The 17,222-nt window shown below is 48.1% G+C and overlaps 1 protein-coding gene across 3 annotated transcripts in view; it reads left to right on the top strand.

The window, feature by feature from the left end:
• The first annotated feature begins 444 nt into the window (after nucleotides 1-444).
• TRPV2 (transient receptor potential cation channel subfamily V member 2) overlaps nucleotides 445-17,222 on the top strand; it is a 38,252-nt gene continuing 21,474 nt past the window's right edge. Inside the window, exons 1-6 of one of the 3 annotated variants that reach the window (XM_060204475.1) lie at nucleotides 445-634; nucleotides 3,479-3,518; nucleotides 6,751-7,061; nucleotides 10,755-10,888; nucleotides 14,717-15,007; nucleotides 16,906-17,204. In XM_060204475.1, coding sequence (XP_060060458.1) covers nucleotides 6,862-7,061; nucleotides 10,755-10,888; nucleotides 14,717-15,007; nucleotides 16,906-17,204 — 924 coding nt within the window. In that variant the 5' untranslated portion in view covers nucleotides 445-634; nucleotides 3,479-3,518; nucleotides 6,751-6,861. The remainder of the gene's footprint in view (nucleotides 635-3,478; nucleotides 3,519-6,750; nucleotides 7,062-10,754; nucleotides 10,889-14,716; nucleotides 15,008-16,905; nucleotides 17,205-17,222) is intronic. The other 2 variants (XM_060204476.1, XM_060204474.1) reach the window with 2 other exon arrangements.

The raw sequence follows: 17,222 nt of genomic DNA, 5'->3' as shown, positions 1-17,222 counted from the left end.
ATTAAAGAAGAAAAAGAAGGGGGCCGGTCAGTGGCGCACTGGATTAAGCGCATATAGTATTAAATGAAAGCACTATTGCAAGGATACGGGTTTGAGCTCCACCTGCAGTGGGGTCACTTCTTGATTTCTCTCTGTCCTATCAAAAAAAAAAAAATCGAAAAAATGGTCACAGGAGCAATGGCTTCACAGTGCAGTCACCGAGCAACAGCGACATCCCTGGAGGCAAAATAATAATAAAATTAAAAAACAGCAACAGCAAAGAGTCCCTCTCCTGCCAGCTCCCACCGGAGGCTAAACCCCAGCACCCAAGGGTCGCCTCTGGGGGGAGGGGCATCCCCACCTGGAGCCTCAGTGACTCGACCCTGCGGGTGGGGAGGCCGGGCCTGTCTGGGCAGGGTGGGGTGTGGCCTGCAGTCCAGACGGTCAGTGTCTGATGGTCAGTCCGTCCTGAGGCAGGAGGGTTAACCCGGCTCCCCACCACGCAGGCTGAGGGTGCTGGGGCCAGGGAGGTGCTGGGCTCCGCGGGCTGTCACCGCCGCCGCCCCTCCCACCTCCACTTCCTCCCGCCGCCCTGCAGCCCGGGAGGCTCCGGGAACCCCGCGGCACCTGCCACACCCTGGCTTCAGCCTCTGGGGTAAGTCGGTGGGTATTTCTGGGAGCGGGGGAGACGACCCCTACACCTGACAGTGAAGTGGCCGGGGTGGAGAAGTCAGAATGGGCTCCTTGCTTCTCCAGCCCTGAGCCGGGGTCTGCGTGGATGCCCCCCTTCTCCTTTCTGGACTGCCAGACCCCTTTCTTGCCCCTGGGGTAGATAGAGACTGTACTGACTGTTGCTTCTGAAGCCTGCGGGGTGGGGGGTGGCTTGTAGAGCAGCCCAGGAGGCAAGAATTGGGGGTAGGGGACACACTTGGCAGGTGAAAGGGTGTGTGGTTCAGCAATGACAGGGAGGTGCTTCGGGTGGGTGGGCAGAAAGATGTGTCTGTGTGTCTGTCTGTGTCTGTGTGGGGGGTGTGCGGGTAAGCTCTAAACTGCAAGACGAGACAGTTGCCGGATCCTGTGTGTGTGTGTGGTGGTGGTGGGGGGGTGCCCCACCAGGTCCCCTGGGAGTCTGCACCTGAACCCACGTCCACTCCTCCAGCCAGCCCACCTACCCTGCTGTCTCTCCCCCTGGCTGTTATTTCCTGCTTCTGTTTCTAGCCACTGGGAGTCACAGGGGTTCCCCCCTCCCCTCTTGTGGGTTCCCCCAAGGCCTTTGCCAATGCTCTGGGGGCTGTTTCACTTCCCTGTGCCTGTGAGGTGGTGCTGTCAGCTGAGCTCCAGGATGCAGCCTGGGGCACTGGGCAGGCAGGCAGGGAGGGCTCTCCCCCAATCCTGACACCCTGGGAGACCATAGGGCGCAGAGAGGGCGCAGTGAGATAGCTTTCCTTGCCTTCCGCCATGAGTCAGACTGAGAACATAACTGGGCCTGACAGCTATGAATCTGAGAAGGTACATCACGGTAGTGTGAGCTGATGGTATTAGACCAGGCCCTGCCAAGGACTGGTGGCTTTGGGGAAGTCACTGTTCCTTTCGAGCCTTGGTTTATTTATCCTGACAGCAAGTGGGGGATTTGATAAACCCATACTTTCCTTTTCATTTTAAAAAACTCTTCCCCCCCTTTCAATGTCTATTTAGTTTATTGTATATTATCTTTTTTCTTTTTTTGGACTCCAGGGTTATCACTTAGGTTCAGTGCCTGCAAGTTGACGGCCACCACTCCCTGTGGCCATTTTCCTTATGTATTTATGTATGTATTTATTTATTTTCCCCAGAGCACTTCTCGGCTTTGGCTTACGGTGGTGTGAAGGATTGAACCTGGGACTTTGGAACCTCAGGCATGAAAGTCTTTTTGCATAACCATTATGCTATTTCTCCATTGTCCATTCTTTCTTATTTATTTATTTATTATTTTTAAAATTTTATTTATTTATATACATTTATTTTTTATTTATAAAAAGGAAAAATTGACAAAACCGTAGGATAAGAGGGGTACAACTCCACACAATTCCCACCACCAGATCTCTGTATCCCGTCCCCTCCCTTGATAGCTTTCCTATTCTTTATCCCTCTGGGAGTATGGACCCAGGGTCATTGTGGGATGCAGAAGGTGGAAGGTGTGGCTTCTGCAATTGCTTCCCTGCTGAACATGGGCGTTGACAGGTCCATTAATACTCCCAACTTGCCTCTCTCTTTCCCTAGTAGGGTGGGGCTCTGGGAAAGCAGAGCTCCAGGCCACGTTGTTGGGGTCGTCTGTCCAGGGAAGTCTGGTTGGCATCACGGTAGCATCTGGAACCTGGTGGCCGAAAAGAGAGTTAACATACAAAGCCAAACAAATTGTTTAACAGTCATGAACCTAAAGGCTGGAATAGTGCAGATGAAGAGTTGGGGGGTCCTCCATTTTGTAGATAGCTAGTAGGCATATTTTAGTTACATTCCAAAGGGCCTGTGGCTATACTAGTTTTTTTTTTCCCTGAGCCTGAAATATGATATTTTTAATCTTTATTTGTTGCATAGAGACAGTCAGAAATTGAGAGGGTAGGGGGTGATAGAGAGGGAGAGAGACAGACACCTGCAGCACCTGTGAAGCTGCAGGTGGGGTTATTTATTCATTGTTTCCATTACCGCCAATGTTACCACTGGAGCTCACTGCCAGCACTACAAATCCTCTGCTCCCATGACCATCCCCTCCCCTTCTTTCCTTTCTTCCTTCTATATTTTAATTGATAGAATAGAACATAGAGAAACTGAAAGGGACAAAGAAAGATAGACAGTTACAGACCTGCTTCACTACCTGCAAGTTGGAAGCAGGGGCTTAAAACTGGGTCCTTATGCATTGCATGTGATAATGTGTGCACTCAACTGGGTACACCACCACCCCCCTTTTTTTTCGCTTTTCTTTTTAAATATTTTCTTTTTAAAAAGATTTTGTTTATTTTATTAATGAGAAAGATAGGAGGAGAGAGAGAAAGGGCCAGACATCACTCTGGTACATGTGCTGCCGGGAATTGAACTCAGGTCCTCATGCTTGAGAGTCTAGTGCCTTAACCACTGCGCCACCTCCCGGACCACTCTCCTTTCTTTTAAAAAAATTTTTTTTCTAATATTTATTTCCTTTTGTTGCCATTGTTGTTTTATTGTTGTGATTATTATTATTGCCATTGTTGATGTTGTTCGTTGTTGGATAGGACAGAGAGAAATGGAGAGAGGAGGGGAAGACAGAGAGGGGGAGAGAAAGGCAGACACCTGCAGACCTGCTTCACCGCCTGTGAAGCGATTCCCCTGCAGGTGGGGAGCCGGGGGCTCGAACAGGGATCCTTATGCTGGTCCTTGTGCTTTGTGCCACCTGCCCTTAACCTGCTGTGCTACCGCCTGACTCCCTCTCTTTTCTTTTCCTTCTTTTTTCAAAGAGAGAGAGAGAGAGAGAGAGAGAGAGAGGGAGAGAGAGACCTGCAATACTACTTGAAGCTTCCCCTCTGCAGGTGGGAATGGACGTTTGAACCCGGATCCTCACACATGATAATCTGTGTGCTTTACTGGGTGTGCCATTGTTTGGTTCCCTTTTTAAAGGTTGTTTTTATTCAGGAAATAATGATTTACAGGACAACTGTTATCACTTGGGTTGTTCCTTATCTTTCCCTGACAGGTGTCTGATGTACATCACACCCATGACATGGGTCCTCCTCCACCACTGCATACTGGGTCCCCAGCACCTTCTCTGCTTTCTCCTCTTGATACCCCCCCATCCTTGATCTTGCTGCAGCAGAACAGGCTTAGTCCAAGTTTCATGCTGTGCTTTCCCTTTCTGTCCTTGCTTCTTTAGTTCCCTCTAGAAGTGAGATCATTTGGGATTCATCCTTCTCCTTCTGGCTTATCTCACTTAGCATGATTCCTTCAAGTTTCTCTCAAGATACGGCAAAAGAGAGAGTGTAATAATTTCTTTTTTTTTTTTAAAGAATTTTAAAAAATTATTTATTCCCTTTTGTTGCCCTTGTTGTTTTATTGTTGTAGTTATTATTTTTGCCGTCGTTGTTGGATAGGACAGAGAGAAATGGAGAGAGGAGGGGAAGACAGAGAGGGGGAGAGAAAGATAGACATCTGCAGACCTGCTTCACTGCCTGTGAAGCGACTCCCTGCAGCTGGGGAGCTGGGGGCTTGAACCGGGATCCTGATGCCAGTCCTTGTGCTTTGCGCCATGTGCGCTTAACCCCCTGCGCTACTGCCCGACTCCCGAGTGTAATAATTTCTTACAGCTGAGTAACATTCCATTGTGTATATATTGACTTGCTGAAAAAGTCATGACATTTTTCTGGATGCAAAAATGCATCCTGACTTCTTTGTAAAACTATCTTTATTTATTTATTGGATAGAGACAGCCAGAAATCAAAAGGGAAGGGGTTGATAGGGAGAAAGAGAGACATTTGCAGCCCTGCTTCACCACAAAGCTTTCCCCTTGCAGGTGGAGACCAGAGGTTTGAACCTGGGTCCTTACACACTGTAACATGTGCCCTCAACCAGGTGCACGACCACCTAGCCCCTATCCTGACTTTTCCAACAACCCAACATATCATAAATTTCTTAGCCACTCACGTGTTCTTGAGCATCTAGGTTGCTTCCAAGTTTTGGCTATTACAGGTAGCGCTGCTGTGAACATAGGTATACCCAGATAGATCTCTTTGAATAGGTGTTTTGTTTCCTTTGGATAAGATCTCTAGCAGAGGAATTGCCAAACCGGAGGGTAGGCTTGTTTCTAATGCTCTGCGACTCCCCCAGCCCCTTTGATTTATTTATTTATTTTATTTTATTTGACAGAGATACAGAGAGAAAGACAGAGACCGAGCATTGCTCAGCTCTGGTAGTGCTGGGCATTGAACCTGGAACCTCAGAGCCTCAGGCATGAAAGTCTTTTGCATAGGCACTAAGCTGTCTCTGCTGCCCTCCCATCTATTGATTTTCATTCTGTTTTCCTTGCTGTTGGATTTGATTCAAAGTAAGCATTTTGGACTGTTCTGCCAATGTTTTCTTTTTGTGTCTGATGGTTTCCTGTCTAACGTTTAAGTCTTAGGTTCATTTGGAGTTGACTTTTGCACATAGTGATGTGTGGTGATCCTGTTTCATTCTTCTGCACATTTTAACCCAATTTTCCCAGAACCATTTTTTAAAAATTATTTTTATAGGAGTATGTCGATAGCGCGGCAGGTTAAGCGCAGGTGGTGCAAAGTGCAAGGACTGGCGTAAGGATCCCAGTTCGAGCCCCCAGCTCCCCACCTGCAGGGGAGTCACTTCACAGGCGGTGAAGCAGGTCTGCAGGTGTCTGTCTCTCCCCCCCTCTGTCTTCCCTTCCTCTCTCCATTTCTCTCTGTCCTATCCAACAACAATGATATCAATAACGACAACAATAATAACTACAACAATAAAAATTTATTTTACTTATTTGATAGAGACAGAGAAGTTGAGAGGAGAGGGAGAGAGACAGAGAGGGAGAGAGACAGAGAGACACCTGCAGCCCTGATTCAACACTTGCAAAGCTTTCTCCATGAAGGTGGGGACCAGGGGCTTGAACCCGGGACCTTGCACAATGTAATGTGAACGCTTAACCAGGTGTGCCATCGCCTGCCCCTCCCCATTTGTTCAAGAGACTTATCTTATTTAATGCTTTGGACTCCTTTGTAAAAAATTATTTGCCCTGCAACTTGGGAGATGGCACTGTGGATAAAGCACTGGACTCTCACCATGAGGTCCTGAGTTCGATCTCCAGCATCACACTTGCCAAGATGATGCTCAGCTTTCTCACTCTGCCTTCCTCTCGCTCGTTTAAAAAAATGATTATTAACATTATTAAACATTATTTAAAAAATTAGGGGGCAAGGGTAGATAGCATAATAGTTATGCAAAGAGACTCTTATACCTGAGCCTCCAAAGTCCCAGGTTCAGTCCCCTGCACCACCATAAACTAGAGCTGAGCATTGTTCTGGTTAAAAAAAAAAAAAAGTCGTCAGGCAGTAGCGCAGCAGGTTAAGCACACATGGCCCAAAAGCAAGGACTGGCTTAAGGATCCCAGTTTGAGCCCCAGGCTCTCCACCTGCAGGGGGTCAGTCGCTTCACAGGCAGTGAAGCAGGTCTGCAGGTGTCTATCTTTCTCTCCTCTTTCTCTGTCTTCCCCTCCTCTCTCCATTTCTCTCTGTCCTATCCAACAACAATAACATCAGTAATAACTACAACAATAAAACAACAAGGGCAACAAAAGGAAATATATATACTAGTTGCCCATAGGAAGTGGGGGCTTATTTTTCTGACAGTTTCCCCAGAGTGTTCCCCTTCTGTGATGAAATGTTGAACAAGTCACTCTCACGCCACAAGTGAACTGTTATCTGTTGGAAACATTGGCCACTGGGCCAGATGTGGAGACGTTGTGTAGGAAAAAGGTTTTGCTGTTAATGCAAACGATTTTTTCCACCTACGTCTGTGCCTATGACCTTTTAGCTGTCTGGAGGCTGAGGTATGGGGAGTCTGGGGCAACCTTGTTCCTTCCCGTGAGACAGTGAATACACAAGTGACCACCCTGTTAGATCCCTTTTCCATTTTAGAATGTGCAATCATGTGCCTCCCTCTTTCTCAGCCTCTGCCCCACCCCTACCCCAAAATATCCCGTTTTCTTTGGGGCTAAACTCCCTCACAGTGGGTGGGTCCTTTTGTACTAAACTCTTTTTGCAGATCCAGCCAGACCTCTTCTCCTGAGCTGGACCTGAGACTGGAGGAAGGAGGGGTTGTGCCATCTCTGTCTCCACAGAGTCCCCAGCTCACAGAGCAGCTTCTCCCCTTGGGATGACCTCACCCTCCAGCCCTGCAGCTTTCCGCTTTGAGACGTCATATGGGGTCCAAGATGATGGCACGGAGGAGGAAAGTGGGAAGCTGGGTCATGGGGACGAGTCACGCCCCATGGAGTCAAAGTATGATCCAGAGGACCGAAACTTCTCTCCTCAAATCAAAGTGAGACCTGACTACCGTAACAGACCAGGAGCCAGGTAAGGCAGCAAGTGGGGGCAGAACCCTAGGCCTCCTCGCCTTCCATGGAGCCCTCCTCCTCTTTTGGCTTAGTGACCCAGTGCAGTCCCAGTGTCCCTTCCCAGCAGCCTGTGGGGTCTTTGGTCTGGGTCTATGCCTCTTGGGCCTGAGAGTGTCCTTGATTCTCCCTTCCGGGCTAAAGTGAAACCTATCAGCTACCCCCACAGGAACTGTGACAGGGCTGGGGAACTGGGCTATAATCAGGGAGGATGCAAGGGCTGGGAGAAATCTCGTTTAGTAGAATTCTTTTTATTTAATTTATTATTATTATTATTATTATTTTACCAGAACACAGCTGAGTTCTGGTTTATTGTGGTGCTGGATTTTGGAGCCTCAGGCATGAGAGTCTGTTTGGACAGCCATTATGCTGTCTCCCCCACTCTTTATTTGTTTATTTTAAAAGTAAACTTTATAACATGAAAGAACCAGAGCATTACTCTGGCACGTTAGGGATTGAGCCCAGAACCTCACTCTTGAGAGACTGAAAGCTTATCCACTCCACCACTACCCCAGCCACCTCTAAAAAAACTCTTGTTTTACCATGTGCAATGTCCTGTGTCGCAGCCCAGGCACATAGGAGCATGCACAGAGAGCACCAAGGTCAGCTTGGTAGACAGTGGACTGGTGCCGCGGTGTCTCCCTCTCTAAAGTGAAAATAATGAGAGAAAAAAAAGAGTCAGTTTTTTTTAAAATTATTTTCTCTTTTTGTTGCCCTTGTTTTTTAATTGTTGTAGTTATTGTTGTTGTTATCGATGTCGTCGCTGTTGGATAGGACAGAGAGAAATGGAGATAAGAGGGGTAGACAGAGAGGGGGAGAGAAAGACAGACACCTCCAGACCTGCTTCACTACTTGTGAAGCGACTCCCCTGCAGGTGGGGAGCCGGGGGCTCGAACCGGGATCCTTGTGCTTTGTGCCACATGCACTTAACCCGCTGCACCTACTGCCCAACTCCCTAAGAGTCAGTTTTAAGAGCAGTGGATTCATGCAGGCTTGAGGCTCCAGTGCTGCCAAGGAAAGAAAACATTTTAAAAAGGAGACTGCCTCCAAAGTCCCAGGTTCAGTCCCCTGCACCTCTCCATAAGCCAGACCTGAGTAGTGCTCTGGTAAAATAAACAAACAAACAAATAAATAAATAAATAAAATAAAAATAAAAAAGAGACTGCCAGGGTCAGCTGAGTACATGAAGCTGAAAGAGTGTGTGTCCGAGGAAGAATGTGAACTCAGAAGACAAGAAATTAGGACATTTCTGCAGTCGTAATCTCGGAGTGTTTGTACTCTGTGCTGGGAGACTGAGGTCAAATCCAGCCCAGGACAGGATGACATGTGTGTGAGGCTTCTGGGAACTGGGTAGCCTGCCTGCACAACAGGCAGAACAAGCTCCTTAGTGCTTCAATCTGTGTCCTTGCTGGGCTTCCCTAATCCAGGCCCGTGATGCCACCCTGTGACAGGAAGTGCTTTGTCCACATGGTAACTTCCCCCATCCAGACTGCCCACAGGGCTGTTGGCCCCAGAGCCCTTAAGATCATGTGGAGACCACGTGGTGTGTCTTAGTGGTTGGCGGTTGTGTCTGGTAGGGGTGAGACAGACTTGCAGCTTCCTGTTGTTGAGCAGGCAGGCCTGGCTTTATAGGTCACATGGCTAAGGCCTGAAAGATGACTGACTACTGTCTGAGAGGTGGCCAAGGCATAGTACTGAACTTATCAGCATGAGATCCTGGGTTCAATCCTGGGCATCACTGTTCCAGAGTGATATTCTAGCTATCTCTTCTTCTTGTAAATCACAAAATCTTTATTTATTTATTACTATTTTATTTTAAACAGAGCACTGCTCAGCTCTGGTTTGTGGTGGTGCTGAGGATTGAATTTGTGACTTCAGAGCCTCAGGCATTACTGTCTTTTGCATAATCTTTATGTTTTTCTCCCAAATATATTTTTTCTTTTTTTAAACTTTTAAAAAGTTTTTATTATTATTACTTTTAAATCATTTATTTATTTATTTATAATTCAATAGAGACAGAGAGAAATTGATGGGGGTAGGGGAGGTAGAGGGGAAAGACACAGAGAGACACCTACAGCCCTGCTTCACCACTCATGAAGCTTTCCCCATGCAGGTGGGGCCTGGGGGCTCGAACCCACTGTAATGTGTGTATGACCAGGTGCATCACCGGCTGGCTCCTTTTCTCTCTCTCTCTTTATTTTTTTCATTTTGTATTAGTGATTTAATATTGATTTACAAAATTATATGATAACAAGGGTATAATTTCACATGTTTTGTTTCGTTTTAACTAGAGCTAAGTGTGCTGGTTTATGGTGGTACGGGGGGTTGAACCTGTAACCTTTGGAGGATCAAGTATGGAAGCCTTTGTGCATAGCCATTTTGCCATCTTCTCAGACCTAAATATATATATATTTTTTACCAGAGCACTGTTCAGCTCTGGCTTATGGTGGTGCAGAGGATTGAACCTGGGACTTTGGTGCCTTGGGCATGAGAGTATCTTTGCATAGTCATTTTGCTATCACCCCGTATGAAAATAACTAAGTTAAAAAAAAAAAATCCTGATTCTCACCCCTCCCCAACCCCGACTGAGAAAGAGTCACCAGTTCCTACCAGTTAGCCCATTTCTGGGGTAGGTGGAGCTCAGACCTGGGGAACCCCCAAAATCAAATCACCCCCATCTTAATCCTTTTCTGACTACTGGTTGGGTAGATGCCCCAGAGGCAAACTGGACTCTAAATAGTAACATGCCTACTAGGGATGTGCCCCCACGCTCTGCCCCCTTCCTACCACTTGCTCCTTCTGGGTTCTTTCCCGGAAGTGTAGCTTAAACTCCAGTGAGTATCTGATAGGTTCCAGCACTAGCTCTTCCCCTCGTTTAAGAATCAGGTCAGGGGCAGGGGTAAATAGCATAATAGTTATGCAGATACTCTCATGCCTGAGGCTCCCAAGTCCCAGGTTCAATCCCCACATCACCATAAGCCAGAGTTGAGTAGTGCTCTGGTGAGAGGAAGAGGAAGGGGAAGGGGAGGGGAAGGGAGAGGGGGAAGGAGGGGGAGGTCTGCAGCACTGCTTCACCACTCCCGAAGCTTTCTCCATGCAGTTGGGATCCAGGGCCTTGAACCTAGGTCCTTATGCATGGCCACATGTGCATTTTATGAATTCTCACAAGTTCCTGTACTGAAGCTCATCCTATTGAGAGAATGAACCTGTTTCAAGATCCTCACGGCACCTAGAAAATAATAAGCACCGGTGGTCCGGGAGGTGGCGCAGTGATAAAGCTTTGGACTCTCAAGCATGAGGTCCCGTGTTCGATCCCTGGCAACACGTGCCAGAGCGATGTCTGGTTCTCTCTCTCCTCCTATCTTTCTCATAAATAAACAAAATCTTTTTTTTTTAAAATAAGTATTCGATGCTTGAAAACACTGGTGATGCCTGTACTCAGGGCAGTGCTGTGGGCACTCCGCCCCAGGCACTTAGGGTCTCCTTGGTTGAAATTGGGAGGGCAGAAGCTCAGAAAAGCTCCCATGAAGCTCCTGGGCCTCCAGGGTGTTCAATGCTCATAGGACTTCCTATAGGGAAGGGGTGGGAGAGTTTTGGGGACAGGAGCAGGTGATGGCTTCTGTACAGTGTCAGTCATAAACCAAATCCCCCACAGACAGCCGGACCCAAACTACTTTGACCGGGACCGACTCTTCAGCGTGGTCTCCAGGGGTGTCCCTGAGGAGTTGGCTGGTCTGTCAGAGTTCCTGAGCAGGACCAGCAAGTACCTTACGGACAGCGAGTACACAGGTAGGCCTGTTCTGCTGGGCCAGTGACGTCCTGCCAGCTGAGACTGGGCTGGCTGGCTGGCTGGCTGGGCCTGACTGGTCAGGAGTTGAGGGGCTGTGCTCATAGCTGCCCTCTTGCTGGAATGCTTTGGGGGGCTGTGGACGGAGCTGAGGACAGCAGCTCCATGTTTGTGGCTGTGTTCTCACTTCCACACACTACTATGGGTCCCTGGCCTACCTCAGTGACCCAGTGAATGCATTCTTCTCCTCTCCTCCCTTTTCTCCTCCTCGTCTTCCTCTTTCCTTTCTTTCTTTCTTTCTTTCTTTCTTTCTTTCTTTCTTTCTTTCTTTCTTTCTTTCTTTCTTTCTGTCACAGCATGCACTGACCTAAGGAGTGATGCAGTGACTAGATATTTATTTATTTATTTATTTATTTTACCTCTAGACTTATCACTGGGGTTTGGTGCCAATGCTATGAATCTACTGTTCCTGGCAGTCATCCCCCCCCCATTTTTATTGGATAGGACAGAGAGAAATGGAGAGAGGAGGAGAAGACAGAGAGGGGGAGAGAAAGGCAGACACCTGCAGACCTGCTTCACCGCCTGTGAGGTGACCCCCCTGCAGGTGGGGAGCCAGGGGCTTGAACTGGGATCCTTGTGTGTGTCCTATAATTTTTTTTAAAAAGATTTTATTTATTTATTAATGAGAAAGATAGGAGGAGACAAATAACCAGACATCACTCTGGTACATGTGCTGTCGGGGACCTAATGCTTGAGAGTCCAATGCTTTATTCACTGTGCCACCTCTTGGGCCATGTGTCTAGAATTTTAAACCTAAAAGTATGAGATCTGGAGCTCAGTCCCTAACATTGCAAGTACCAGAGCAGTGCTCTGCTTCTCCCTTTTTCCCTCCCTCCATCCCTCCCTCTCTCCCTCTTTTTTTCCCTCTTGATTTTTTTAAAGAAGTCATTAAAAAAGAAAGGTACAGTATTATTAAGATATAATGAACATATCCTATTATTTTTAAGGTACTTCCATTTTATTTTTATTATCTTTATTTATTTTATTATTTTAAAAAATTTTTGCCTCCAGGGTTATTGCTGGGGCTTGGTGCCTGCACCACAAATCTCCTAGAGGCTATTATTTCCCCTTTTGTTGCCTTTGTTGTTTCATCATTGTTGTGGTTATTACTATTATTATTGTTATTAATGTCATTTGTGTTGGATAGGACAGATAGAAATAGAGAGAAGAGGGGAAGACAGAGAAGGGGAGAGAAAGATAGACACCTGCAGACCTGCTTCACCGTCTGTGAGGCGAGCCCCCTGAAGGTAGGGAACCGGGGGTTAGAACTGGGATCCTTACTCAGGTCCTTGTGCTTCAAGCCATGTGCACTTAACCCAGTGCGCTAGTGCCCGGCCCCTATCTTTATTTATTTATTAGAGGCAGCCAGAAATTGAGAGGATGGAGGAGACAGAGAGGGAGAGAGACAGACACCTGCAACCCTGCTTCAGCCACTCATGAAGCTTGCCCCCTGCAGGTGGGGACTGGGGGCTTGAACCTGGGTCCTTGTGCATGGTAATGTATGCGTTTAACAAGGTGTACCATCACCTGGTTCCCCCTACTCTTTTTATGAAAGACCTTCATTGTTTTTCATTTGTATACTTTTTAATTTAATTTAATTTTTTGCCTGCAGGGTTATTGCTGGTGCTCAGTGCCTGCACGATGAATCCACTGCTCCTGGAGGCCATTTCTTCCCTTTTTGTTGCCCTTGTCATTGTTATTGTTGCCACTGCTGTTGTTGTTGTTGGAAAGGACAGAGAGAAATGGAGAGAGGAGGGGAAGACAGAGAGGGGGAGAGAAAGACAGACACCTGCAGACCTGCTTCCCCGCCTGTGAAGCGACTCCCCTGCAGGTGGGGAGCCGGGATCCTTGGGTCAGTCCTTGCGCTTCGCACCATGTGCCCTTAACCCGCTGCGCCACCGCCCAGCTCCCAAAGTTTCCCATTTTACAGTGAAGAAGACAAAGGTTGAGAGAAGCCACATGGGCCCTGGAGGCGGTTCAACAGTTGAGTACATGCTTCCCAGTGTGAGTCCCTGGCTTCCACCCCTAGTAGCACTTGGAAACACTATTGATAGCATCAAGGAGCTCCATGGATGGAGGGCAACAGTGCTTTGGTCTCTTTCCCTCCTCACCCCCAGTCTCTAAAAGTGTAGAATGAACTCGTCAGGGAGGGTTTGTTCCCTGGCGCTGCATAAAAAATATTGTAGAAGAAAGTGGCCAATAGACGGGGGAGGCGGAAGAGCACGTGTCAAGTCCCGAGGTAGAACTCTGGGTACCAGACTTGCCAGAGTGATATCGTGGTTCTCTCTTGCTTTGATCTCTTGCTAAATAAATAACTTAATTAAGTAAAAAGAGGGAAAGGTTACCCAATTTTCTATTAAATGGTGGGAGTTATTTAGCAAATGCTACTTTAATTTTCCTCCTCCTCCTCTCCTTCTTCCTTCTCTTGCTCCTCCTCCTCCTTCTCCTTATTTTGCTAGACTTACAAACATGCCATTCCGCCACTCGTGTGTGAACATTTTTTTTTCATTCTTTTAATTTTAGATAGAGAAAGAGAGAAAGAAACAGAAAGGCTTCACAGCACCACTCCATCACCTGCAGAGCTGATTTGGTGCTAGAGTTCGAATCCCAGAGCTTTATGCCTGACCAGATGAACGATCTCTAGGCCCCTCAGGTGTTCTGGTATAGAATGCATACATATGTGACTACTTGTGTTTTAGAAATATAACTGGGGGCTGGGTGGTAGCACACCTGGTTAAGCGCACATAGATAGTACTAAGCCAAGGACCTGTGTAGGGATCTGGGTTCGAGCTCTCATCTCCCCCCTGAAGGGGTGTTGCTTCACAAGTGGTGAAGCAAGTCTGCAGGTGCCTGTCTGTCTGTCTGTCTCTCTCTCTCTCTTTAACGTTTTCTCTATTTTTTACCTTTCTTTCTTCCCTCCTTTCTTTTTACCATTTATTATTTTTTTTCTTTGCCTTCAGGGTTATCACTGGGGCTCGGTGCCTGCACCATGAATCCACTGCTCCTGGAGGCCATATTTTCCCTTTTGTTGCCCTTGTTGTTTATTGTTGCTGTTGTCATTATTATTGTTGTTATTGCTGTCATTGCTGCTGGATAGGACAGAAAGAAATCGAGGGGAGGGGATGAAAGAGAGGGAGAGAGAAACACACCCGAAGACCTGATTCACCCCTTATAAAGCGACCCCCCTGCAGGTGGGGAGCTGGAGGCTCAAACCTCAATCTTTATGCTGGTCCTTGTGCTTCGCGCCATGTGCGCTTATCCCGCTGCACTGGCCCCTATTTATTTATTTTTTAACCAGAGCGCTGCTCAGCTCTGGCTTATGGTGGTGCAGGGGATTGAATCTGGGACTAGGGAGCCTCAAGCATGAAAGTCTCTTTGCATAACCATTATGCTGTCTACCCCTACCCCCCAGTCTCCTATTCTCTCCATTTCTCTCTGTCCTGTCCGATAAAATAGTAAAAAAATAACCTCCCCCCCCCCCAGCTGCAATGGATTTGTACTGCTGGCACTGAGCCCAAGCGATAACCCAGGAGGCAAAGGAAAAAAAAGAGAGAGAGAGAGAGAGAGAAAAAAAGAAAACTGCAGGGCAGCAATGCAGTCAGAGCTGCTGTTGGCATTTTGACACCCATGGAGTGATCCAGGCAGTGCAGCTGTGTTCCCACCAGGCTGTGGGGCAATCTTTTTTTCTTAGTCCTCCCAAAGAACATTTGGGAGCCTGGCCAACCACTTCAGACTCAAGGGCCTCATCTTCTTCCCCTCTTCTCCCACAGAAGGTTCCACAGGGAAGACATGCCTGATGAAGGCTGTACTGAACCTTCAGGACGGGGCCAACGCCTGCATCCTGCCGCTGCTGCAGATCGACCGAGCTTCCTGCAACCCCACACCCCTGGTTAAGGCCCAGTGCACAGATGACTACTACCGAGGCCACAGTGCCCTGCACATTGCCATCGAGAAGAGAAGTCTGCAGTGTGTGAAGCTCCTGGTGGAGAATGGGGCTGACGTGCATGCCCGGGCCTGTGGCCACTTCTTCCAGAAGAACCAAGGGGCTTGCTTCTATTTCGGTGAGGATCCGTTCTCTCTCTCTCTCTCTTTAAATTTTTATTAATTGCCTATTTATTATTGTATAGAGACAGAAATTGAGGGGGAAGGGGGAAATAGAGAAAGGCAAAGAGACAGAGAGAGAGAGAGAGAGAGACATTTGCAGTTCTGCGTCACCATTCATGGAGCTTCTCCCCTGAAGGTGCTTGAACCTGGGACCTTTCACACTGTAGTATGTGCTTAACCAGGTGCACCACTACCTGGTATCCATTCTCTCTCTTCCTTTTTCTTTTTTAAAAATTAAATTTTAATTTAATTAACTTATTTATTTATTATTAAAAAAATTTGCCTCTAGGGTTATTGCTGGGGCTTGGTGCCTGCACCACGAATCCACTGCTCCTGGAAGTGATTATTCCCCTCCCCTTTCGTTGCCTTTGTTGTTTTGTCATTGTTGTGGTTACTATTATTATTGTTGCTTATTGATATTGAATAAGACTGAGAGAAATGGAGAGAGGAGGGGAAGACAGAGAGGGGGAGAGAAAGGTAGACACCTGCAGACCTGCTTCACTGCCTGTGAGCTGACACCCCTGCAGGTGAGGAGTCGGGGGCTCGAACTGGGATCCTTACACCGGTCCTTGCGCTTTGCACCACATGCGCTCAACCCACTGTGCTACCGCCTGACCCTCCATAAAAATTAATTTTATTTCTTTATTTGGTAGAGACAGCAGGATTTGAGAGGGAAGGGGGAGGTAGGGAGAGAGACAGACACCTGCAGCACTGCTTCACCACTCACAAAGCTTTTCTCCTCCTACAGGTGAGGACTAGGGGCCTTGAACCTGGGCCCTTGTGTACTCTAACATGTGCACTCAACTAGGTGTGCCACCACCCAGCCCCCAATTCTATTTACTTTTTGTTTTTTATAGACACAGAGAAATTGAGAGTGAAGAGGAAAATAAGGTAGGGAGAGAGAGAGAGACACCTGCAGTACTGCTTCACTGCTCATGAAGCTTCCCTCATGCAGGAGGGGACTGGGGGCTTGAACCTGGGTCCTTGCACATTGCAATCAACCAGGTGCGCCACCACCCGGCCCCAGTGAGGAACTTCTCTTGGATGGGTTGAGACACAGAAGGAGGAAGATTTTGCTTGAGGTCACTCAGTCAGTGTGTGACAGAGCTGCCTTTAAATCGAGGTCTGCCTGACCTTGAGAGTTTTGGCTCTGCAGGAGAGAAGAGAAGAGAGAGACAGAGAGGATGAGCGTCTTGGTTGGCTCTCCCCATTCTACTCCCTTAAAAGGTCAAGAGCTGGGGTCGGGCGGTAACGCAGTGGGTTGAGTGCATGTGGCGCAAAGCCCAAGGACTGGCGTTAGGATCCCGGTTGGAGCCCCCGGCTCCCCACCTGCAGGGGAGTCGCTTCACAGGCAGTGAAGCAGGTCTGCAGGTATCTATCTTTCTCTCCCTCTCTCTGTCTTCCCCTCTTCTCTCCATTTCTCTCTATCCTACCCAACAACAACGACATCAATAGCAACGATAATAATAACCACAACAATGGTAAAACAACCAGGGTAACAAAAGGGAAAAAATGGCCTCCAGGAGCAGTGGATCGTGGTGCAGGCACTAAGCCCGGCAATGACCCTGGAGGCAAAAAAAAAAAAAAAGTCAAGAGCTTTGGTCCCCTGTCCCTTGGGTCAGACCAGACAGGGCTGCCTTTATCTGGTTCCTAAGAGAAAGAAAGCACAGCTGCCCTTGTGGGACCCAGGACCTTTTGCCCTTACAGGGCAGACTTGGGTGGGCCCAGGACCCAGAGACACACTGCTCCGTCCCCTTCTGTGGGTGCCCGACGGACCTTCTGTCCGTGGAGCATGAGGATCGGGCAGGTGGGGGGTTGGAAAAACGGAGGCCACAGCTGCTTCCTCGGCCTCCAGGTGAGCTGCCCCTTTCTCTGGCTGCGTGTACCAAGCAGTGGGACATGGTGGCCTACCTCCTGGAGAACAAGCACCAGCCCGCCAGCCTGCAGGCCGCGGACTCGCAGGGCAACACCGTCCTGCACGCCTTGGTGACGATCGCAGACGACTCTGCCGACAACAGCCAGCTGGTGATTGACATGTATGACAGGATCCTCAAAGCTGGTGTTGAACAGAACCCTCCTGTGTTCCTGGAAGATATCCCCAACTCACAGGGCCTCACGCCCTTGAAGCTGGCCGCCAAGGAGGGTAAAATCGAGGTGAGGGACTGCTCCCCA

This window comes from Erinaceus europaeus, chromosome 12 (assembly GCF_950295315.1).
Source record: "Erinaceus europaeus chromosome 12, mEriEur2.1, whole genome shotgun sequence".
Taxonomy (NCBI): Eukaryota; Metazoa; Chordata; class Mammalia; order Eulipotyphla; family Erinaceidae; genus Erinaceus; species Erinaceus europaeus.
The sequence above is the reverse complement of the archived record's forward strand: the minus strand, read 5'-3'. Positions and strand labels throughout refer to the sequence as shown.